Below are 23,817 nucleotides of genomic sequence, written 5' to 3' on the forward strand. Positions count from 1 at the left end.
CGTCTTCATTAATAAGGCGCCTATCCGTGATAACATTGTCACCATGGTTTTTAGATGATTTATTTAATTCCTCGATTCCTACTTTTAAGACTCAAAATGTCGGTTATGTTAATCTGCAGTTTTTCAAATTATTAGCTAGGTTATTTTCAGTATTTCAAGTACATTCAAGTACTTGAAGTAATGTACTTGGATTATATTTCAAGTACTTGAGGAAAGTGCTTGACACTTGAAGTACTTTTAGTAAAAGTAAGTAATTGGTACTTTACTTGAACACTATTTCAGGAAGTTCTTTGTACTTGGTACTTCAAGTACTTTTGTTGAGTACTTTGAACAGTCTGTTCCCAGGTTTCAACGTATATATATAATTTTTACGAATTTTTCTTCAGATTTACCAGTTCTGTTAATGTTGACAGTGATTGTACTATAATGTGTTGTTAGTGTTTTCTTGTCAAACAATAACGAGTTAAGTCACGATGGTCTTTTTATTGTTTATACAATTATTTCGTGCTACATATAAGTACCGGATGACTATTAATAATAGAAGTAAATTTTTGTGTTGGCAATTTTGAATTTGACATCGATGCTAGTCAGTTCACTGTCATTATAGAGGTAGGATGACAGGAGGAACCATGCTTCATGCCTCATTTAACCATTGTTAAAGAAACGCCGGAAAAAGAGCTCCATGCAAGAGCCATTTATGACTCTTTCCGTACTACATCGGGAGCGGTCTGTTATCAACAGTCAATCAGAGGCGGGTACTTTGGTTATGAAAGGGTTCACAGGTAGCAAGTAGTAAAAGAATTTGATTCCTATCATTGACACTGATTAAATACATGTACAATATTGATCTATATTTGTTTGATAAATGCCATTGACTTGCTGCGTGTTACTATTTGCATCGTATATCCAGCTCCTTGACAAGCGTTTTCGAGCACACCACTGGAACAACCAGTTTCTCGGAGAAGCTGGAAAAAATAGTCGAAATGGCGGTGCCACACGCACTTTCAAACAATCTTCCCTACTCTTATTCTACCTCCATGACGGTTATTAGTTTTTATATGAGCACGTCTAGCAAACGTGTTGATTGGTTGAGATGATGGTAGTTGTCATAAAACTCACTTTGGCGGTCAGATATACCATCATAAAATTTTAAATAGCCTGCCAACCTGACAAAAAGATCACAGCCATTAATAGTCATTCGGTATAGGTATAGTAAACGAGTTAAACATCAACTTAATTTATCTAAGGTAGAACTTCATAAACGTTAAATTCTCGAACGTATTCCAAAACTGCCATGTAGAGAAATCTGATTTGTTCCTAAAACAGAAATGACTAAAAACTACTAGCATAAAATTAAAACACTTACAGTATTTTTTAAAAACTCAGCACAGCTTCGTTTGGCGGTGTAGGCGGCCTCAAAAATGTCGCAAGAACGATGCTTATTAATTTCCTCCAACAATGAAACCAATACTACAAAAAGGCCGCTGGCTGTTGTACCATCGCTGTAGAGTTAACAGTAGTGACAGAATTCAAGCTTTAATATTTTACTTACTAGCACGCGACAACAATTTGCCCGTTGTATGGTGCAATTTTGTCGTAAATTTGAGTTAAGTCTTTTGTGCTCGAAGGCGTAGCATTTGTACGTTCCCAGGTTTTAACGTATAAGATTTTAACGAATTTTTCTTCAGACTTTCCAATTGTATCGATTTTGACAGTGATTGTGTTGTATATATCATTACTGTCGTCTTGACAAACGAAAACGAGTTTATTTGATTCGTTAATAAACCAGTGAACAGCGTCTTTAGGCCAGAAACTTGAATAGTCCTTAGGTGATAATGTGTAATATTAATACTTAGGAACATATACATATTTACCTCGTGGTTGTGATTTGTTCCATTTAACCATACTACTATCTCGGCTTCGTGGCTTATAACTAGATTCCAGAAACTGCGTAAAGTATTTTGTGAAGGTTCTTCTATTACAATGAATCTTCTGGGAAAATTGAAGCAGTCCACAGATATAGGTCTCATGTTGTTGGACCTGTTGTCTGCATACAACGGGAAATGTAGCAGTGTTTTATGTCTGAATACTTAAATATTGTGTACCTACCTTCAGAAATCATAAAACCTCTATCTTTGTCATTACGGGTTTGCCTTACAGCATCGTCTAAGCGATCGACGAGATGTTTTATAGCAGTTTCTTGCATACCTTGTTGAATTTCCAACACAAAATTATTCGACGCGTTCGAAGAAGGAAAGTAAAATTCCAACAGCACAAAGTGGCAAAAAATGTACTGATCCACATTACTCACCACACCGTCCCTTTGATATCTCATCTTACTTAGCGTTTGAAAAAAATCGACCTTCTTTTCTTTCATGCTCATTCTTATAACACTGTCGCATAAAATGTACATTCCTGTTCTTCCACAACCTCCTCTAAATAATTATTGTTAATAAGTTTTCAAAGTTGTAAGTCAACTTACTCGCTATGAACGACAACAGGATATTCATCGTGTAATCCGTTTAGCTCCTTTACAAAAGCAGTAAAGCTTTTAACACACGAGGGTATGCCTTGAATAGTCCAGGTAAGGTACTGAAAATGCTGAACTCTATGAGTCTTATTATTTTTTTTCACCTCAAGGATTCGATGGATGAAATTCAAGTTTTGCGTTACGGAAACACATTCTATCAAGAACGATCCGAACCTAAAGTGGGAAAAATCGTTTGGCCAATACTTTTGGCATTTACTGCACTCTTTCTCTTCCAGCTTGCACAACATCACTATTATTTTTACGTTTTCTTGGCATATCATTGACCAAAAGTCGTGGACGGTAGACGTTAAAGGAGTTTGAGTAACGATGTATGCTTTCGGGTGTTCATAGCCCTTTGGAAATTGTTGTTTTAAAATGGTACAACTAAAGATGTACTTACGTCAACGTAGTTTGCGTTTATGTAGTCCTCATTTTCGTTATCGTTCAAAATCACCCTCGTGTCGTCATCTGGAAAATAATAAATGAGTTGGGGTTCCGTGTGCTCTGATTATTTCGATAAAAGTTATTCTATGTAGAACATTTTCTTACATGGCAAAATATCCTTATAGTGATTTTTATTGACGTTTTTGCTTAGTTGGCCGTGGATACAATCTGTAGCCTTTCTTGTTGGTACGTCCTAAAAATGTAGTTCTTAAATTCGTATTAACTGTTTTTGAATTTACCTGAAATTGTTGTGTAAGTAAACTTTGATAGATATCGTCTCGTAATGACGCAAAAAGGTAAACTGCATATTCATTAATGTCCACGGGCCCAAAGAAAATCTTTGTTTGGTTACTTGTGTTGATCAATTTTTCTTTTTCTTTAAGTTCAATCATTTCAGTGTCTTTTGAAACTTTAGATTTAAGTTTGTATCTACAACGTTAATATAGGTATTAAAAATTGTTAAACTTGATAATGAGTGCACTAACCTATAATAAAATATCCCTGCAAGTAAGCCAACGAGAACGATTACACTTAGCACAACTGCCGCAATAATAATATTTGTTTTTGATGTAATCTTGATTTCTTCAGACGCTGTAAATTCGATAGGAATTTCTTCACGCTCTGTTTTTAGAAAATAAGATTGATTTGCCACGTCTTGGAATTCTGAATGGATATCGCATGATGGGTTATTTTCCGTGTAAAGAATTTTATCGTCCGAAGGAGTAATTAATCCTTTCGCCTCGTGTTCCTCTTTCATTCTATTATGTTGTTTTATTATAATGTTGTAATTCGTATTTACTTGTGTTTTTGATTTTGGTTTTACTAAATGACATGTTTCATTACACCATAATATAAACGCTTGATTCGACAATTCAGAAATGGGTTTAGAGACTACGAAATAAATCATTGCTTTTTCACCATCATGAGCGTTTTGTGCCCAAGCAGTAAACTTGTATTTAATACCATACTTGATTTTAATCTGAAACAATCACGTTGTTGACTGGTGTAGAAGAAATGTAGAGTATTATACAGTTTTGTTATAGTTTTTCTCTTTGAAAACTTGGATCGTATCATTTTCTGTCCCACTGCTGCTGTTTAGTACTGTACGGAATTTTTCAATTTTTCCGTATGTGTAAAGTGGGTACTCCCATCTGAGTATCACTTCGTTCGTTGATTGTGGACTTAATTCGATCCACAAATTTTGAGGTACTTGAGTTACTGTAAAATCAAATTAATTTATTACGTTTACACAAATAAAAGACAAACCATTTTTGACTTCTATAGTAAAATTAATGGGTTCACTCCATTCTGCAACTCCGTAGTTTTTGGCTTGAACCTAGGACAGTTTTGTTTATTTGGCTCAGCTTCAAACTTAATATATGTCAGTTTATATATGACTTTAAAACCGACTTTTTTTTAAATGAAACTTATAAGATTCTTACAAACTCACCGTCACGTTGTAAACGCTAACTTTTTTTACCCTAGGTATATTTGTACACTGAAATTCGGGCCACATTTCGCAATAAAATGTACTAATCGTTCGAGTAAGGATTGACGTGTTATCGTGGACAGCAACATTATACGCTTCTATTTTTCCTGTTGGTGGAAAGGGTTCCTTCCATCTTATAAATAATGTGTCTTCGTCATTAGAATATAATTGTAAAGTATTTACTATTTGTGGTGCTGCAATGAACAAAAATAATGAATTTGTTAATGTTCAAGAGATCGATGCTCATTCACCTGTTGGCATTGACTTCCTTAAATAGGTTTGTTTTTTGTCATTCTGACCAATCCTTTTCGCAGTTATGGTGATGCTGTATTCCGTAAAAGGTGGTAAACCTTTTACATCTCTACTAAGGTTAGTTGAATAGTTTTGTAAATGGCATGGATCAACTTTAGTAGATCTATTTGTACACCACTCGCTTATGCATATAAGTTCAATTGAATAATTCAGTGGTCCAGTAAAACTGTCGCATTTGTTTAGTTGGAGGACGATTTGATCTTTCAAAAAGGTAACATTTCTTGGTAATTCAGCTGGAAGTATTTCTTTCGTTGAATTTTGAGCTATCACAATTGTTTGCTCTTTGAATTCATCGCTTCCATGTTTTATAATAAACAACTTGATGCTACATATGTTAAAGTGTTTTATAGTTAGTTGGATAGATGTTGTAAATGTGGTGTAATATTCTTCCAATGCTTCGTGGGAGCAGAATGTTTTTTGACACTAAAATGTAAACAGATCCAAACGCATAATCTTATTAAAAAATGTAATTAAATACAAAAAAAGAAAAGAGTTAAATCATACATGATGGCACTCAAAGACAGGACAGTTAATTTATAACTTTAGCGAAATAAGAAAAATAAAGAAACGCTGCTTACAAAGGAACAACAAAAAGGCAAATTTAAATAATTACAAGAGGTAATACAACAAGTAACCCAGAAAAAGATGAATAAAAATTAGGGTGATGAATATATACTTAGCGGCACGAAAAACGGGTCACCCGTATTTTTTTTTAAGATGCGAAAGTGTCCAAAATAAAGTACGATTTTGGTTGCAATGCTTTGACGTTGTTATGCAACGTTTATTGTAATATTTTTATCTAAAAAGAACTAGAAAAAAAATATTTTAATAGAAAATGAAAAAATTCAAAAAAGCAAAAGCAATGATCGTTGGGCACACTGTTTAAGGGCGTCAATAACGAGCATTTCCCCCCACGAACCTGTAAGACTGCTGCTATTCTCTAAGATATCCCATGAAATAAATTGTTTATTTATTCTTGTTAGATATTATCTCATTCCTTTAAAAGCATATTCTGAAGCTCATCTAAAGTGTGGGGTGCAGGTACATACAATTAATATGCTGGTCAAGCAACAACATCAAAAATAAGCATAGTAAAATTGTCAAAGCACTGTACTAATTGGGAATCGAATGAGGTCGAATTGCAAGTCGAATACGAAAATCGAATAGTGGAAACCAGCTTTTAGTATTAGCTGGCCCGTTTTTTATGCCGGTGAGTGTTGTAGATATCAACGAAACAGAATGTTTACTTTACAAACACTGGTACATTTATTAATACAGAGATACGCTGAATGTAAAGAAACATAGGGATAGTAAATAAGCAAAGAATTTTTTGAAGGAAGTGTGCTAAATCATATGCAGAATTTCTGAAACGTTGCAGGGGTTTGACAGAGAGGAAACCGAATTCAATATACCTAATGTTGTCGATGTTTATACCTTGTGTGTTATCTTGTACGTATTAGTTTCATGTCTAGTCCAGTTTAATATGATCGTATCATCGTCTTCCACATGTGCAGTCAAAGATTCTAAAATTGTCTTTTTAAAGTTTTAACCACAGGGTGTTTTTAAAGATATGCAAAAAATTGGTATATTCGACCATCTTGGAAAGCTATACAAAGCTTTGTTCACTGCATCATTCTCACAAAAAAATACCCATACACCATACTTTTGTTGCGCCAATGACAAATATAAATAACGTTCAAGGTGCTGAACAACGGCATTGAAAGTTCTATGGTCTGGTAAATTCCGACTGAAGAGCTGTCGAGTTTCAAGACCATTTCCAAATGTTCTCCCATACATTAAGACCATGTCGGTCATTTCGTCATTTGTATAACTTTGTATTTTTCAAGAAAACCTCTTTGAAAGCATTTCTGCGAAAAGACGTCAAAAATGATTTTTTCTGTTGCCGAACTACGATTATTGTTCTTTACTGAAAGTAAAATTAGCCCGGCGAAAATGTTGCTTAACAAACAACGAATTGCCGTAAATCAGTAGCGGACGCTCAGTTTTGATCCATTTTTTGCGAATTTTGTCTCATAAACGAAAGTTATTTTGAGTTTATAACATGTGTTCTCATGTCTAATTTCCCGTTACTTTTTTTACATACCTTTCAAAAACACCCTGTATTGTATTATTATATTAATTACTTACTTTTGTATACTGTTAACTCCGGGATGGTACCTTGTTGAAATGATGAATTATGGCTAACCAATAGTATTCTAAACTGATAAGAATCATCCCGCGAAAAATTTAATGAGAACGATTCATTATTTTTTGAAATGGGGAATTGCTGGTCTGTGTAATTTTTAAACCCATCGGTGCTCTCAAGCTAGCAACATTACATAAAAACAAGCAACAACTTACTTAGATGTAATATACCTTTCTCCACTGAATATAATAATGTTCTGCCTTCCCTTCGTGTTGTCCATATTCAATATTTGTTAAAATTCTTATCGAATCGTCGTCAGTGGGTTCTAAAATAGGTGGCTTTTTCACGACGGTGAGTTTATACACACATTGTTCCCCGAAGTACTGTGCCTTACATTTTTGACATCCGACTTTCTTATCACACTTTTCGCAGTTAGTACAATTTTTCGAACAATCTAATCCCCAAGAATCTCCTACACATTCTAGAATAAGAAATAGTTATTTTAACGGTTTTCGGTTGTTTACGTAACACCTTCTCTACAGCTTTCTCCCTTGAAACCCCAGGCACAGTGACATTTATTTTGTGACAAACATATTCGATGTGCCTCACAGTTGGGATATAACGTCCCAAAAACTGCATCGCATTTAATGTGACACTGTTTTCCTAGAGTGGCATTGTCACAAAATTCACTTACAGAGCCAGTTGAGTTTAATTCTTCACAAATCTGGTTAGTCCAGGATGTATTCAAGTCGGTTCGATAAGTAACTGAAAATCATTTTGTAGCCAAGATTTATACTCACGTATTTCGAGATGAAAGTATTCGAAGCGGTGTTTAGTTTAATTTAGTAAGAATATCTACCTATTTCGGAACTACAACTGTGTATATCATCAATTGCCCAATAACCCTTGGTACCGTTGTCGTCTCGTCCTCTGTCAATCGAAAGCGTTTGATTAATCGCTTTGGAATCAGTCTTAATTTCGTATTTTTTCCACTGTTTTAAATTGTTCTGCTCATTAAATCCAGCTATTTTTGTAATGCTATTTGCTGGTTGTACCGAAATATTCAGGTAACATTCTTCATCAACAGAAACATAAAAAGAGACGCAACTTAAAGATGTTATGTTAATGTATGATGGTTTTGTGCTAGTTCTTGTAGAGTATCGAAATTCATCTGCAAAATATAGCTGTTATATGATTGTTATCTTAGGATCAAGTTCTTACATTTATGTACTTTAATATTTAAATTGTCTGGAGAAAATCTTCGCCTTGCCAGTACAGAATGCAGTTTTTTTTCATTAACAACATTGTTGTTTTCAGTGTTGACCAGATTCACATCTGTACTATTTTTCATTATTTCGTAGTGTCGCCACTGACAAACGGAGTAGGTAGTAATATTCAACTTTAACAGCGGAAAATTAGTGAATATAAGAAATGCGTTTTTGTCACATACTCACATTTATTACTGGCATTCTTTCGTGAATTTGGTAAAACCTGTCATGTAAAATAATTTTCGAATGTTGTTTTAAACACAGTGAGAATCGGTTGTTAAATGTCAGATCATTAATATCTGCACTAAAAGCTGAGAAACGCTATAGAATAGAAATCTCCTTTTGTTGTGTGCTTTACTCACTTGTCCAACGTTGATCAAGTACTGGCCGAAAGTCAGCACTCGAATTTGTCCGGTGCCAATCATCGTCATATATATTGGTTATTTCTTGGATTGTTCGTTTAAGTTCTACACAGTTATTTTTATTTGTTACGTATATAGCGGAATTAACAGAATCGTCTGTTAAAACACACGTAATAGTACTGTCTTTAATTAATGTTATCACTTCGGCTGAAATTAACACACTCGCGAATATATAATTGTACAAAAATAACTTCATTTTTTTTTAGCCGCACTATGATCTGAGTAGAATGAAAAATTTTCGATGATCGACTAATGAAAAACCTACGAGTAAAATAAACCAAATTAAATATATAATGAGTCATATCACATTTAAGCAGCACAGTGTTTGCAAAAAAAACGTAAATATCACAAATATTTTACAGTATAATTGTACTCGTTGTTAATAGCATGGCATTTCTGGGTAAGGTCGACGTTTATCTACGAGATAAAAGATATGGTCATACATTTTAGTGTATCAGGTAGGATTTTGTAGATGCATATATTTTTCAAGTCAATATTTATTTAAGTTAGTTTCGGTGACTCACATAAAATCCTTTGATTAAAATAAATAAAAAAATGTGCTTGTTGTCAATGTGACTACTTGCTTATATTTTTAGGTTCAATCTTCGCAAAGAAATATTAAATTTCGTTATGAGTTAGGTTCTTTCTTAAATGACTAAAATTTTCCAAGGGTTACGTAAACAATAATAACAATCTAAATATGTTGTTGTAATTTGAAACGAATGGTTGAATTTGAACTGTATGGTTTTTATTAGTCTTATACAATTATTTGTATTACATTTTTCTTTCTGTTAAATTTAACTTAACCTACATTTGTACTCTTCACAATGAACTAATAAATGAATTCAATATTAATATTAATAAACAAAAACAACTACATGGAACATTCTACAAAGACTTAGAAGAAACTCATGTCAATAAGAAGATGCCATTGATTTGGTTAAAAAAATCAAGTTTGTATGCCGAAACAGAAGGATTTGTGTTTGCTATTCAAGACCAAGTAATCAATACCAACAATTACAGAAAATACATCATCAAAGATCCGAACATAAGAAACGACTGCTGTCGCCTCTGCAAAGCAAAACCTGAAACGATCCAGCACATAATCTCTTCCTGCAGCATCCTAGCACAAACTGACTACAAAGCTAGACACGACAACGTCGCCAAAATCATCCACAAAGAATTAGCAACACTTATGAATTTAATCGAAGATACGACACCCTATTACACTTACATTCCATCTCCGTTCCTTGAAAATAACAAATACAAATTATACTGGGATCGCACAATACTTACAGACTTAAACATTACAGCTAACAGACCAGACATCATACTTATCAAAAAACACACGAACGAAGCCACTTTCATTGACATTGCTGTTCCTAACACAAACAACATTATTCAAACATACCAAACCAAGATTTCAAAATATCTACAATTTTATCGATAGAAATGAAATCCATGTTGAATCTTAAAAAAATTTCAATTCTACCCCTAGTTATCTCTAATGTAGGTGTAGTTCCAAATAGCTTAGTTGAGAATTTAAAGTCTTTGCATTTGAATGATTCAATAATTATCAAAATTCAAAAAGCTGTTTTGTTAGGAACATGTCATATTGTTCGTAAGTTTCTTGAACAGTCTGATCATGTCAGTCAGATTAGATTAGCACCAGTAGGTCAGAGTAATGTAGGTCACTTTCCAAGTGATGCGCGGATAATAATGATCGGTAGTTACGCTAGACTTTTGGGGATGGGGTGAGATTAGAGAATAATAGCAGACTAATTTGTATGATGTAATTCTAGAATCTCGAAAGTTGTTCTGTTAATCTAATCAATGCATATCATTACTTGGTCTTAATACCCGTAATGATAGAAGTCTTGCCTGAATGCCGGTCATTTCCGGGTCAGTGGGTCTTAATAATAAGTTCTGTCGGAACTTTCGATCAATTTTTTAAGGTGCGTTTGATTTATTGTACTCCACTATTACAAATAATTTTTGGTTGGTCTTTTTTTAAGAAATAAGAAAGAAAGGAGGGCTAAAAACACAGAAGTGATGATATACCACATGTTTATGATAAATTGAAAGCCAACACAGAATAGCATATATTTTCTATATTTACTAAGCATTTACATTTCAAGTTGCAAAAAATGGAGATTTATGTGTACGGCATATAAAAAACACACTATATAGCAAAACATTCGATCAGGTAAAATTCTGGTACGTGCTAAATTCCTGTACATACACAAGAGCGACCTGATACAAATATTTCAGTTGTTCCTAAAAAAAGAAAATTAACACAAAATCAAAAACTCGAAACTGGTCACTCACAGCGTGTTCAACGAACTGTGCCCGACTCTGTTTAACGGTTCGAACGGCAGTGAAAACGTCGCAGCAATTATCTAAATAGATTTTTTCGAGCACAAACGCTAACGCCACGAAAAGTCCACTTGCAGTTGCCCCGTCGCTGAAATTCAACCCAATAAAAAACTAATCACACTACTGTCTCGACTTACTAGCAACTGACAACAATTTTCCCTTTACACGTCATAATCTTCTGCCAAACATGAATCAAATCCTTAATATACGAAGGCTTAAGTGTTTTCCGTCTCCAATTTTTCAGGTCTATTACAATGACGTTCTTCGTTTTGTCTTCCGTCGTTTTCCGTACTTTGAGCCGTACTAAGTTGTATGAAGGGTTGTCAGTTTCTTGATTGAAGAAAAGTAATTTGATGGAATTGAAGGTCCAACTACCTTCGTTCTCGTTGGGCCAAAATTTCGGGCAACCCTGGAATACGGTACGTACTGTTTGAAATCGGGTAAATTTAGAGGTGTTACCATGTCTTTGTCGTTTATTGTGTTCAAGGACAAGATTGCGTCGATTTCGTATTCATGAACTAGTTTCCAGAAGTCTCCAACAGTGTTGGGTAGGGGTTGTTGCGTCACGATGAATTTTTTGGGATATTGGTAGCAGTCCACGGTTACAGCGTTGATGTAGTTTGAGGAATCACGAGAAGATGTTGGCAAATAAATTTGGGAGGGACCTACGCGAATTAAGAAATGCGTTTATTTTCGACTCGTGAGAAATAAGAGTTATTTCGTGTTATACTTACCCGCCAAGATTTTAGAAAACCGGTTTTTGGATTTTTCTTCGTCGGTGAGTTGCGTGGTTGTTTCAAATTGAGGTCTCGTGTTTCGTGTCAGACTTTTGAACATGTCTTTTATGTTGAAGTCAATTAAAGCATTTTGTACCTCCTCGTCAAAATTATTACCAATGGAAATGGAAAAATCTTCTCCGAAGAAGTACTCTAATATGACCCGTTACGAAAAAATGTACTGTTCTACGTTGCTCACCAGACCAGCCCTTTGGTCTCTCATTCGTTTCAAAACCCCAAAAAAGTCCAACTGTTTCTCTTTCGTACCCATTTTAATGAGAATGTTGCATAGAATGTAAGTACCCGACCTGCCACATCCTGCACTGGATATACTTTAAAGTCATACGCAGTGTTAGAATTTTTTTAACTCACTTGCAGTGTACGACTACGGGAGTGTTCTGTTCCATTTTCAATATATTTTTCACGAATGTAACAAACTCCCAAACGTACAATGGTACTCCGTGGTCGGGCCACGCTGTGTACTGGAAGTGGTCAACCAAACGACTTTGCTTATTAAATATTACTTGAAACTCCCGATGGATGTAGTGCGAAGTCGATTTTCGAGAAACACTTTCAACGAGGAAGTTTCCAAACCTGAAACGAGAGTTATCTTCTGGCCAATATTTTTCACTCTTGACGCGCCCGTTTTCTTCGATTTCGGTCAACATTACTATGATTTTGACATTGTCTTGCCAGATCATGTACCAAAAGTCGTCTACGGTGGACGGCAACGGAGCTTGAGTGGCAATGAAAGCTTTGGGGACGTCATAACCCTGGATAATTTTAATCAGGTCGAAGTCTCGTCAAAGAGATACTTACGTCGACGTAGTTTGCATTGATGTAGTCTCCCTCGCTGTTTCCTTGCAAAATTACTCTAGTGTCGTCATCTAGAAACGAAAAAGTGGTTAGATAAGTAAAGGTTTTAAACAATTCTTACATGGCAAGATATTGTTGTAGCGGTTTTTGTTAGCGTTTTCGTGTAACTGGCCATGTTGACAATTTGTAACTTTTGCTCTAGGCACCGCCTGAAAAGGGTTGTTTTTAAGAACGCAACGAATGGTTTTAAGCTGACCTCGAATTGTTGTGTTATTATGTTGTCATCTGGGTCATCGTCGAGCGCAGTTGAGAAGAAATTCGCAAAATGGTTGATCTTGACAGGTTCGAAAAAAGGATCGCTTTCGTGGTTGTTGGCCATAAGTGTTTCTTTTTTTGTAAGGTCTGAGTATTTTATAGTTGGTATGTTTTTTAATTTTTTCGATGCATATGCCTGACTTTTTCTCCTGTAACGACATAAATAGGTAACAATTTTTACTGGGGGTTGAGTAAATTAACCTGTAAAACAAGAATCCTAGAAGGAAGGCAACGAGAAGAATTACACTTAGCACAACTGCCGGAATAATAATAATTGTTTTTTATATAATCTTGCTTTTTTCAGTAGCTGTAAATTCGATAGGAATTTCTTCACGATCTGTTTTTATAAAATAAGATTGATTTGCCACGTCTTGGAATTCTGAATGGATTTCGCATGATGGGCTATTTTCAGTGCAAAGAATTTCATTTTCCGAAGGAGAAATTGATCCTTTCGCCTCGTGTTCCGTTTTGGTTCCATTATATTGTTTTATTGTAATGTTGTAACTTGTATTTTCTTGTGTTTTTAATTTTGGTTTTACTAAATGACATTTCTCTTTACACCATAATATAAAACTTTGATTGGACAATTTAGAAATGGGTTTAGAGATTACGAAATAAATCGTTGCTTTTTCACCATCATGAGCGTTTTGTGCCCATGCGGTGAACTTGTATTTAATACCATACTTGATTTTAATCTGAAACAATCACGTTGTTGACTGATGCAGAAGAAATATAGAGTATTATACAGTTTTGTTATAGTTTATCCCATTGAAAACTTGAATCGTACTATTTTCTGTCCCACTGCTGCTGTGTAGTACTGTATGGAATTTTTTTTCAATTTTTCCATATGTGTAAAGTGGGTATTCCCATCTGAGTATCACTTCGTCCGTTGATTGTGAACTTAATTCGATCCCGAAATTGTGAGGTGCTTGAGTTACTGCAAAATCAAATTGATTTATTAATTATTACGTTTTTGGCCTCCCAATCTGTAAAGAGTTCATTCATGAACGGTGAATCTCCACGGTTTTACAGTAATTCATTGTTTTGTGGTCGACGAGTCTGATAATTTCCTTTTGACACACTAAAATTTGTTTGCGGTCGAGTAGCTTCATAATTCACGATTGACGCATCGAAAATTATTTATAATCTGCCACATTACGGCAGGATTTCATATTATGGCACGATTTGTCGTGCCATAAAGCGGTGTCATGGAAACACAATGGTACACCATAGAGACTTTTCACAAGACAATGGAATTGTTTTAAAAAACGTCATAGCAACTAACTGGAATTTTGTCATAACCCATTTCTTAAAATAGAATTTGTTCATGCCCTTAGTTACATGTCTATCACAGCGATAATAATTTTATTGCCTTATTGTGCTCTGTTGCCACCTAAATTTAAAAACTGTCAAACATAATTTTCACTGACATTTTCCCTCCAGAGCTGTTGACATACAAATTAAAAAACTTACTAATTCCGAAGCGTACGCTGATAGTAATTAATCTATCTATCGTGTCGACTCTATTATTTTTTTCTACAGGTTTTAAAGTTTACTAGCTCTTTCACATACCTGCCAGCTGATTTTTTGTCTTGCAGCATCGGCATTTTATTTTGCAAGTCATTCTCGCTTTTACAAAATCAAAATCAATTTTTCAATGTAAACAACACATACCGTGGCAATCAGCGCAGCATGATTTGAACTTTATCGTTAAAAATATTTTTGTTATATATTTTTAGACGGCTGTTTACGAAACTGAAACTTTCAACACTATAATTTATGTATGAAAGTTCCGAATATCATATTAGTTATTTTTTATCATATTAGTAACTTTTTATCGCCTTGCTTCGATACGTCTTAGCAACGCCTGTGCTTGCACTTTTATTTTAAAAAAATCAAGTAACTAGACAAACAAATTTAAATTTAAGGTTGCAGAATACGCTAATTTAACTTTGTTAATAGTTTCAATTTTCAGTCTTTCGTTCAATTTTTTTATTGTACATGTTTAATAGACCTACTCGTACTCCGCTCCGCTCCGTAAGAGTATATCTGTTATAAACACTCGCTTGATATTTGTTACTTTCGACCCTTGTTACGAAGTATACTATAAAAAGTGATCTTAGGATAAAATAAAACGTGTTACGATGCACGTAACGTTATCCGGTTTTAATAGGTGGCTTTTTCACGACGGGAAATTTATGGACACATTGTTCCCCGAAGTACTGTGGCTTACATTTTTGACATCCGATTTTCTTATCACACTTTTCGCAGTTAGTACAATTTTTCGAACAATCTAATCCCCAAACATTTTCTTCACACGCTAGAATCAAAATGGTTATTTTAATTGTTTTCAGTAGTTTACGCAACACCTTCGCTACAGTTTACTCCTTTGAAACCCCAAGCACATCGACACTCAGTTTGTGACACGCAAATTCGATGTCTCTCACAGTTGGGATATGACGACCCCAAAACTCTATCGCATTTAATGCGACACTGTTTTCCTACAGAGACGTTGTCACAAAATTTACTTGCAGAGCTAGTTGGGTTTAACTCTACACAAACTTGGTAATTCCAAGATGTATTTAAGTTGGTTCGATAAACAACTGAAAATCTTTTTGTAGCTAAGATTTATACTATACGTATTGCGAGACGAATTAATTTAGCGAAAATTCTACCTGGTTCGGTACTACAACTGTGTATATCATCGATTGCCCAGTAACCTTCCAGACGGTCATCGTATAGTCTTCTGTCAAACGAAAGCGTTTGATTAGTTGCTTTAGGATCAGTCGTTATTTCGTATTTTTTCCATTGTTTTAATTGGTTCTTCTCATTAAATCCAAGTATTTTTGTAACGATGTTTGCTGGTTGTACCGAAATCATCAGATAAGATCCTTCATCAACAGAAACATAAAAAGAGACGCAACTAAAAGATGTTATGTTAATGTATGTTAGATTTGTGCTAGGTGTTTTAGAGTATCGAAATTGATCTGAAAAATATAGCTATATTATTGGTTGTTATCTTATTATGGTTGTTAACTTCTTACATTTATGTACTTTAATATTTAAATTGGCTGGAGAAAATGTTAGCCATCTCGGTTCAAAATCCAGTTTTGTTACATTAATAACATTGTTGTTTTCAGTGTTGACTAGACTCATATGTCTAGTATTGTTTATTATTTCGTAGTGCTCCCACTGACAAGCGGAGTAGGGGCCATGCAACTTTATCACCGGAAAATTAGTTAACTTTAAGAAATGCGTTTTTGTCATACTCACGTGTCGTATTGATATGTTTGTAGATTGTTGGTAACGCATGTCATGTAAAATAATTGTCGAATCTTGTTTTAAACACAATGAGAATCGGTCTGTAAGTTTCACACCTTTAGTGTTTGCACTAAAATCTAAGAAACGCTGTAAAAATCTTCTTTCGTTGTGTGTTTTACTTACTTGTCCAACGTTGGTCAAGTACTGGCCGAAAGTCAACACTCGAGTTTGCCCATTGCCAATCATCGTTATATAGATTGGTTATTTCTTGAATCGTTCGTTTAAGTTTTACCTGATTACCTGCATTTGTCACGTATATAGTGGAGTTAACAGAATCTTCTGTTAAAACACACGTGATACTACTATCTTTAAATAATGTTATCACTTCGGCTGAAATTAACACACTCGCGAAAACATAATTATACAAAAATAACTTCATTTTCTTCTAGCTGTGCTATGACCTGAGTAGAATGAAAAATTTTCGATGTTCGACTAAAGACAAACCTATCAGTAAAAAAAATCAAAAGTAAATATATAATGAGTCATATATCACATTAAAACAACACAGTGTTTGCAAAAAAAACGTATTACAAGTTTTTTACAGTAAAAATTTACTCGTAATTATCTCTTTCCAGGTAAAGCCGACGTTTACGTATGCGATAAAAAATATGATAATACATTTTAGTGTATTTTAGGTAGCAATTTATAGACGCACATATTTTTTTGAGTCAATATTTATTTAAGTTAGTTTCGGTGACTCACTTAAAATCCATCGATTAAAATTAATAAAAAAATGTGCTTATTGTCAATGTGACCACTTGCTTATATTTTTAGGTTCAATCTTCGGAAAGAAATATTAAATTTCGTTATCAGTTAGGTTCTTTCTTAAATGTCTAATATTTTCTGCATTTTTCTTACTCTTAATAGAGAAATCTAATTTGTTCCTAAAACAAAAACCACTAAAATTTAAAAATATAAAGTCAAAAAACTTACAGGATTTTTTAAAAACTGAGCACAGTTTTGTTTGACGGTCTTGGCGGCCTCAAAAACGTTGCAACACCGGTGTGTGTTAATTTTTTCCAACAAAGAGACCAAGGCTACAAAAAGGCCACTGGCTGTTTTTCCATCGTTTCAAAGTTAAGAAGGATATAAAGGAAGATCAAACGTCAATATTTTACTTATTACCAACGTTCCCAGGTTTTAACGTATATAATTTTAACAAATTTTTCTTCAGATATACCAGTTGTGTCGTTGATTTAATTGCCGGGAACTATCTTTAACAATGCGTAAGTACTTATAGCAAGCTACAGTGTAGAAAATGTAAATATAGCTATTTAAAATATGAAGGTTGTGGCGAACAAGTAATTAAATGGCTTAATATTAGTGGACCTCATTTTCTTTATGAAAATTTGATTTTTCGTGGAATTAGTGTTTCCAACCAGAAAAATTTTTCCTCTACTTGGGAAGTTTTTCTTTAAGTTGATAGCATTAGATACCACCGGAATTTGATTGGCTGAAAATCCAACATCAACGTCAACCTGTCTATAATCAGGTAAACTCTCTCATCTCAAGCCCGGTCCTGGCACAATTCTAGCCCGTGAAAGCGGAGGGGATAAAAACAGGTGCCCTGAGTCAGTGATTCTTACACCTATTTTTCAAGCCAATGTTTACGCAATTTATTTTCGGAGATTTTATAACATTTTTCTTCTTTTGTTAGATGCTCTGCCAAACTATTCCAAATTGATAAAAAAGTTGTAAATCACTATGATCTTTTTATTTATATAATTATTTCGTCTTAAATATAAATACCGGGTGACTATTAATGATAGAAGCAAATTTTTGTGTTAGCAATTCTGAATTTGGCATCGATGTTAGTTAGTTCACAGTTATCATGAAGATAGGATGACAGGAGGGAGCATGCTTCATTTAACCAATGTTAAAGAACCGCCGACAAAGGGTTCCACGTAACAACTATTTATGACCCTTTCCGTACTACATTATCAACAGGTAGCAAGTAGCAAAAGAATTTGATCCTTACCCATTCATGATCTTTACCAATGACACTAATTAAATACATATACAATATTGACATATATTTATTTAATCACAGTATGTCCAGACCACTGTAACAACCAGTTTCCCGGAGCAGCTGGAAAAGACAGTCGAAAGGACGATGCCATACGCCCTTTCAAACTATCTTCCCTCCTCTTATTCTACCTCCATGACGGTTACCGATTTTGATATGAGCACGTCCAACAAACGTGTTGATTGGCTGAGATGATGGTAGTTGTCATAAAACTCACATTGACGGTCAGATATACCATCATAAAATTTTAAATAACTTGCCAACCTAACAAAAAGATCGCAGCCATTAATAGTCATTCGGTGTAGGTATAGTAAACGAGTTAAACATCAACTTAATTTATCTAAGGTAGAACTTCATAAACGTTAAATTCTCGCACGTATTCCAAAACTGCCATGTAGAGAAATCTGATTTGTTCCTAAAACAGAAATGACTAAAAACTGCTACTATAAAGTTAAAACACTTACAGTATTTTTTAAAAACTCAGCGCAGCTTCGTTTGGCGGTGTAGGCGGCCTCAAAAATGTCGCAAGAACGATGCTTATTAATTTCCTCCAACAATGAAACCAATACTACAAAAAGGCCGCTGGCTGTTGTACCATCGCTATAGAGTTAACAGTAGTGTGAACAGAATTCAAGCTTTAATATTTTACTTACTAGCACGCGACAACAATTTGCCCGTTGTATGGTGCAATTTTGTCGTAAATTTGAATTAAGTCTTTTGTGCTCGAAGGCGTAGCACTTGTACGTTCCCAGGTTTTAACGTATATGATTTTAACGAATTTTTCTTCAGACTTTCCAATTGTATCGATTTTGACAGTGATTGTGTTGTATATATCATTACTGTCGTCTTGACAAACGAAAACGAGTTTATTTGATTCGTTAACAAACCAGTGAAGAGCGTCTTTAGGCCAGAAACTTGAATAGTCCTTAGGTGATAATGTGTAATATTAATACTTAGGAACATATACATATTTACCTCGTGGTTGTGATTTGTTCCATTTAACCATACTACTATCTCGGCTTCGTGGCTTATAACTATATTCCAGAAACTCCGTAAAGTATTTGGTGAAGGTTCTTCTGTTACGATGAATCTTCTGGGAAAATTAAAGCAGTCCACAGATAGAGGTCTCATGTTGTTAGAACTGTTGTCTGCATACAACGGAAAATGTAATAGCGTTTTATGTTTGAATACTTAAATATCGTGTACCTACCTTCAGAAATCATAAAACCTCTATCTTTGTCATTACGGGATTGCCTTACAGCTTCGTCTAAGCGATCGACGAGACGTTTTATAGCAGTTTCTTGCATACCTTGTTGAATTTCCAACACAAAATGATTCGACGCGTTCGAAGAAGGAAAGTAAAATTCCAACAGCACAAAGTGGCAAAAAATGTACTGATCCACATTACTCACCACACCGTCCCTTTGATATCTCATCTTACTTAGCGTTTGAAAAAAATCGACCTTCTTTTCTTTCATGGTCATTTTTATTACACTGTCGCACAAAATGTACATTCCTGTTCTTCCACAACCTCCTCTAAATAATGATTGTTAATAAGTTTTCAGTCTTAAGTCAACTTACTCGCTATGAACGACAACAGGATATTTATCGCGTAAGGCGTTTAGCTCCTTTACAAAAGCAGTAAAGCTTTTAACACACGAGGGTATGCCTTGAATAGTCCAGGTAAGGTACTGAAAATGCTGAACTTTACGAGTCTTATTATTTTTTTTCACCTCAAGGATTCGATGGATGTAATTCAAGTTTTGCGTTACGGAAACGCATTCTATCAAGAACGATCCGAACCTAAAGTGGGAAAAATCGTTTGGCCAATACTTTTGGCATTTACTGCACTCTTTCTCTTCCAGCTTGCACAACATCACTATTATTTTCACGTTTTCTTGGCATATCATTGACCAAAAGTCGTGGACGGTAAACGTTAAAGGAGTTTGAGTAACGATGTATGCTTTCGGGTGTTCATAGCCCTTTGGAAATTGTTGTTTTAAAATAGTACAACTAAAGCTGTACTTACATCAACGTAGTTTGCGTTTATGTAATCATCATTTTCGTTATCGTTCAAAATCACCCTCGTGTCGTCATCTGGAAAATAATAAATGAGTTGGGCTTCCGTGTGCTTTGACTATTTCGATAAAAGTTATTTTATGTAGAACATTTTCTTACATGGCAAAATATCCTTGTAGTGATTTTTATTGACGTTTTTACTTAGCTGGCCGTGGATACAATGTGTAGCCTTTCTGGTTGGTACCTCCTAAAAATATAGTTCGTAAATTCGTATTATCTGTTTTTGAATTTACCTGAAATTGTTGGGTAAGTATACTTTGATAAGTATCGTCTCGTAATGACGCAAAAAGGTAAACTGCATATTCATTAATGTCCACGGGCCCAAAGAAAATCTTTGTTTGGTTACTTGTGTTGATTAATGTTTCTTTTTCTTTAAGTTCAATCATTTCAGTGGCTTTTGAAACTTTAGATTTAAGTATGTATCTACAACTTTAATATAGGTATTGAAAATTGTTAAACTTGATAATGAGTGCACTAACCTATAATAAAATATCCCTACAAGTAAGGCAACGAGAAGGATTACACTTAGCACAACTGCCCCAATAATAATAATATTTGTTTTTGATGTAATCTTGATTTCTTCAGTCACTGTAAATTCGATAGGAATTTCTTCACGGTCTGTTTTTAGAAAATAAGATTGGTTTGCCACCCAGTGGCGGCTCGTCATATGAGGCAAGTGAGGCGGCGCCTCACAGCAGATATCTAAAGAACAGATTGACTTAATTTATAATTAAAAAAGAGCTTTCAATGCATTTTAAGTTACAAAAATATGTTGAAATGGGAGATCTGTACATGATTTTTAATTTTTTACACGTTCTGCGGACATTTTTCGTTGAATACTGTACGATTTATGCCCCGAATTCTTTAACTGAAGCGCCCAGAGCGTCGGTTCACTTAAACCAACGAAGCCCAATCACAGACACGGATTTCCATGACTCAGCTGCTATACTCCAATACATGAATTCGCTCGGAACTGAGGCGATATCTTCGATGTTTCTCGGCCAATTTCGGCGTACTAATTCAACCATTTTCCTATTTATTTTACAGAATGGTAGGGGTGCAGGGTGCATGGGTAATTAGCATAAATGTGAATAAAAGCCCACGTGTTGGTGTTTCGTGTTTTTGTCTCTTTCATAGGTACAGGGTACAGGTGAGTGAAAAATGAATCCGGAGTACGATATTATCATGTTGCTTCTTGAAACGCCGTTTTCACAGCGAACCGAGTTAGAACGTCGGTAAATTTTGCTAAATATCGAGCAGTCAAAACCGTTAATTAATTCAACTTCCATTGATAAGCGACAAAATCGTCAGTACTCCAGGTCTTTTAAATCAACCTGGTACGAAACATATAAACGGCTCTGCCGTAGCCGTAATATTTATGCTGAAAATGTATATTGTTGGCCGTATCTACTCTTAGGCAATGAAAAAAACACATGGACGATGTCTCCGGGATATAACGATTTAAAGAATTTCATCCGAAGTGTAAAGTTACATGAAAGTTCCAAAGACATTAAAAATTTCATGGGCTTAAATTAATATTTAGAAAGGAACACAACTATTGGCGAATCCCTCCAAGAAAGTGCTAGTTTAAACAAAATTTTGACTTGTAAAAACATTGTTGATTAAATGTGATATGGGTGTTATTATTATTATTATTATTAGTAATAATATTATTATTAGGACTCACTACTGATTCAGAAATGACCAGTATTCAGGTAACACTTCTATCATTACTAGTTAGTAATGATAGTAGTTACTAAGACTAGTAATATGCATTAATGACATTAATTTAATTAATTTAAGACCCACCACTGACCCGGAAATGACCGGCATTCAGGCAAGACTTCTATCATTACGGGTACTAAGACCAAGTAATGATATGAATTGATTAGATTAACAGAACAACTTTCGAGATTCTAGAATTACAGCATACAAATTAGTCTGCTATTATTCTCTAATCTCACCCCATCCCCAAAAGTCCAGCGTAACTACCGACCATTTATCCGCGCATCACATGAAAAGTGACCTACACTACTCTGACCTACTGGTGCTAATCTAATCTGACTGACATGATCAGACTGTTCAAGAAACTTACGAACAATATGACATGTTCCTAACAAAACAGCTTTTTGAATTTTGACAATTATTGAATCATTCAAATGCAAAGACTTTATTATTGATATTATTATTGTCAAACTTCTATCATCGCCTCACCACATCAGACAGTCACGAGCCGCCACTGTTGCCACCTCTTGGAACTTTGAGTGGATGTCGCATGCTCGGTTATTTTCCACGCAGAGAATTTTATCTTTCGAAAAAGAAATTAATCCTTTCGTTTCGTGTTCCTTTTTGATGCCATTATGTTGTTTTATTTTAATGTTGTAATTCGTATTTTCCAGTGTTTTTGATTTTGGTGTTACTAAATGACATTTTTCTCCACACCATAATATAAACGCTTGATTCGACAATTTAGAAATGGGTTTAGAGACTATGAAATAAATCGTTGCTTTTTTACCATCATGAGCGTTTTGTGCCCAAGCAGTGAAGTTGTATTTAATACCATACTTGATTTTAATCTGAAACAATCACGTTGTTGACTGGTGTAGAAGAAATGTAGAGTTATTAGTATATTATACAGTTTTGTAATAGTTTATCTCATTGGAAACTTGGATCGTATCATTTTCTGTCCCACTGATGTTGTGTAGTACTGTACGGAATTTTTCAATTTTTCGATGTGTGTAAAGTGGGTACTCCCATCTGAGTACCACTTCGTCCATTGATTGTGGACTTAATTCGATCCGCAAATTTTGAGGTGCTTGAGTTACTGTAAAATCAAACATGATGGCACTCAAAGAGAGGACAGATAGAAAATAAACAACGTTCATTAATAATATTTAGCGAAATAAGAAAAATAAAGAAACGCTGCTTACAAAGGAACAACAAAAAGGCAATTTTAAATAATTAGAAGAGGTAATACAACCAGTTACCCAGAAAAAGATGAGTAAAAATTAGGGTGATGAATATACACTTAGCGGCACGAAAAACGGGTCACCCGTATTTTTTTTAAGATCCGAAAATGTCCAAAATAAATTACGATTTTGGTTGCAAGTTGCAATACTTTGATGTTGTATTGCAACGTTTATTGTAATATTTTGATCCAAAAAGAACTAGGAAATATATATTTTAATAGAAAATGAAAAAAATTCAATAAACAAAGCTGAAAAGATGTGATGTCTGTTCAGACTCAGAGTCAGGAGTATACTGGTTTTATTCAGATATAAAGTATGGTTACATATGTACACAATAGGTAGGCAACACATCTTACATTAACTATATTACATCTCCCTTTCTTTTTATAAAACTAATACTAATAATAACACAATGACACTAATGTATGTATACAAGACATAAATTATTACTAACTTAGGAATTAACAAATTGGGGACCAAAATACTTTGGATTTTTCTTAATCGTTCTATGCGGTCTATTTTGAAGTG

General features: G+C 34.5%; 4 protein-coding genes across 5 annotated transcripts; all 4 read right to left on the bottom strand.

The window, feature by feature from the left end:
• Nucleotides 1-463: 463 nt before the first annotated feature.
• On the bottom strand, nt 464-9,103 carry LOC135126278 (uncharacterized). The gene is made up of 22 exons (XM_064052211.1): nt 8,552-9,103; nt 8,376-8,500; nt 8,143-8,320; nt 7,781-8,092; nt 7,453-7,686; nt 7,152-7,402; nt 6,924-7,101; nt 6,210-6,298; nt 4,715-5,198; nt 4,425-4,657; nt 4,241-4,310; nt 4,005-4,192; nt 3,460-3,953; nt 3,214-3,403; nt 3,080-3,167; nt 2,931-2,998; nt 2,483-2,883; nt 2,110-2,435; nt 1,875-2,047; nt 1,553-1,824; nt 1,367-1,502; nt 464-1,317 (listed from the first exon to the last, which is right to left on the bottom strand). Exons 1-22 carry the CDS (start codon nt 8,805-8,807, stop codon nt 1,243-1,245), a joined length of 4,821 nt encoding a protein of 1,606 aa, XP_063908281.1. The 5' UTR covers nt 8,808-9,103; the 3' UTR covers nt 464-1,242.
• A 1,604-nt stretch (nt 9,104-10,707) lies between these two features.
• LOC135126289 (receptor-type tyrosine-protein phosphatase kappa-like) lies at nt 10,708-11,828 on the bottom strand. The gene is made up of 5 exons (XM_064052228.1): nt 11,722-11,828; nt 11,447-11,652; nt 11,125-11,396; nt 10,940-11,075; nt 10,708-10,888 (listed from the first exon to the last, which is right to left on the bottom strand). The coding sequence occupies exons 1-5, from the start codon at nt 11,822-11,824 to the stop codon at nt 10,814-10,816; spliced, it is 792 nt and encodes a 263-aa protein (XP_063908298.1). The 5' UTR covers nt 11,825-11,828; the 3' UTR covers nt 10,708-10,813.
• Nucleotides 11,829-11,834: 6 nt separating this feature from the next.
• LOC135126285 (receptor-type tyrosine-protein phosphatase S-like) lies at nt 11,835-16,785 on the bottom strand. Of its 2 annotated transcripts, XR_010280027.1 has the most exons (9): nt 16,339-16,785; nt 16,168-16,292; nt 15,939-16,113; nt 15,570-15,881; nt 15,264-15,497; nt 15,128-15,214; nt 13,641-13,831; nt 13,096-13,589; nt 12,957-13,043 (listed from the first exon to the last, which is right to left on the bottom strand). XR_010280027.1 is itself a non-coding variant. In XM_064052222.1 (6 exons), the coding sequence occupies exons 2-6, from the start codon at nt 12,956-12,958 to the stop codon at nt 11,930-11,932; spliced, it is 837 nt and encodes a 278-aa protein (XP_063908292.1). In that variant the 5' UTR covers nt 12,959-13,043; nt 13,096-13,180; the 3' UTR covers nt 11,835-11,929. The 2 variants fall into 2 exon arrangements, 1 of the variants encoding a protein (XP_063908292.1); XM_064052222.1 differs by lacking the exons at nt 13,641-13,831; nt 15,128-15,214; nt 15,264-15,497; ... (2 more) ...; nt 16,168-16,292; nt 16,339-16,785 and adding exons at nt 11,835-12,086; nt 12,136-12,536; nt 12,583-12,650; nt 12,701-12,788 and having other exon boundaries at nt 12,836-13,043; nt 13,096-13,180.
• Nucleotides 16,786-17,907: 1,122 nt separating this feature from the next.
• Nucleotides 17,908-22,603, bottom strand: LOC135126284 (receptor-type tyrosine-protein phosphatase alpha-like). The gene is made up of 11 exons (XM_064052221.1): nt 22,535-22,603; nt 20,800-21,022; nt 20,554-20,749; nt 20,420-20,507; nt 20,271-20,338; nt 19,823-20,223; nt 19,452-19,777; nt 19,217-19,389; nt 18,895-19,166; nt 18,706-18,841; nt 17,908-18,656 (listed from the first exon to the last, which is right to left on the bottom strand). The coding sequence occupies exons 2-11, from the start codon at nt 20,985-20,987 to the stop codon at nt 18,582-18,584; spliced, it is 1,923 nt and encodes a 640-aa protein (XP_063908291.1). The 5' UTR covers nt 20,988-21,022; nt 22,535-22,603; the 3' UTR covers nt 17,908-18,581.
• Nucleotides 22,604-23,817: the final 1,214 nt, after the last annotated feature.

Source organism: Zophobas morio, unplaced genomic scaffold (assembly GCF_036711695.1).
Source record: "Zophobas morio isolate AGI-343-1 ecotype UQ-CSIRO unplaced genomic scaffold, CSIRO_AGI_Zmor_V1 ptg000010l, whole genome shotgun sequence".
Taxonomy (NCBI): Eukaryota; Metazoa; Arthropoda; class Insecta; order Coleoptera; family Tenebrionidae; genus Zophobas; species Zophobas morio.

Bases quoted from the DNA above. Each gene is read 5' to 3' on its own strand.
- LOC135126278 (XM_064052211.1), bottom strand. From the start codon at position 8,807: ATGAAGTTATTTTTGTACAATTATATATTCGCGAGTGTGTTAATTTCA. The intron at 4,193-4,240 runs GTTTGTCTTTTA...TTGATTTTACAG, and splicing joins TACTATAGAAGTCAAAAATG to TAACTCAAGTACCTCAAAAT. The intron at 3,404-3,459 runs GTTAGTGCACTC...TTAACGTTGTAG, and splicing joins GCAGGGATATTTTATTATAG to ATACAAACTTAAATCTAAAG.
- LOC135126289 (XM_064052228.1), bottom strand. From the start codon at position 11,824: ATGTTCAAAAGTCTGACACGAAACACGAGACCTCAATTTGAAACAACC. The intron at 11,397-11,446 runs GTAACACCTCTA...ACCGTATTCCAG, and splicing joins CAATAAACGACAAAGACATG to GGTTGCCCGAAATTTTGGCC. The intron at 11,076-11,124 runs GTAAGTCGAGAC...GTTGAATTTCAG, and splicing joins AAAATTGTTGTCAGTTGCTA to CGACGGGGCAACTGCAAGTG.
- LOC135126285 (XM_064052222.1), bottom strand. From the start codon at position 12,958: ATGGCCAACAACCACGAAAGCGATCCTTTTTTCGAACCTGTCAAGATC. The intron at 12,651-12,700 runs GTAAGAATTGTT...TTTCGTTTCTAG, and splicing joins CTACAACAATATCTTGCCAT to ATGACGACACTAGAGTAATT. The intron at 12,087-12,135 runs GTGAGTTAAAAA...AAGTATATCCAG, and splicing joins CCCGTAGTCGTACACTGCAA to TGCAGGATGTGGCAGGTCGG.
- LOC135126284 (XM_064052221.1), bottom strand. From the start codon at position 20,987: ATGACGAGCCGCCACTGGGTGGCAAACCAATCTTATTTTCTAAAAACA. The intron at 20,750-20,799 runs GTTAGTGCACTC...CCTATATTAAAG, and splicing joins GTAGGGATATTTTATTATAG to TTGTAGATACATACTTAAAT. The intron at 19,167-19,216 runs GTAAATATGTAT...TTATCACCTAAG, and splicing joins GAACAAATCACAACCACGAG to GACTATTCAAGTTTCTGGCC.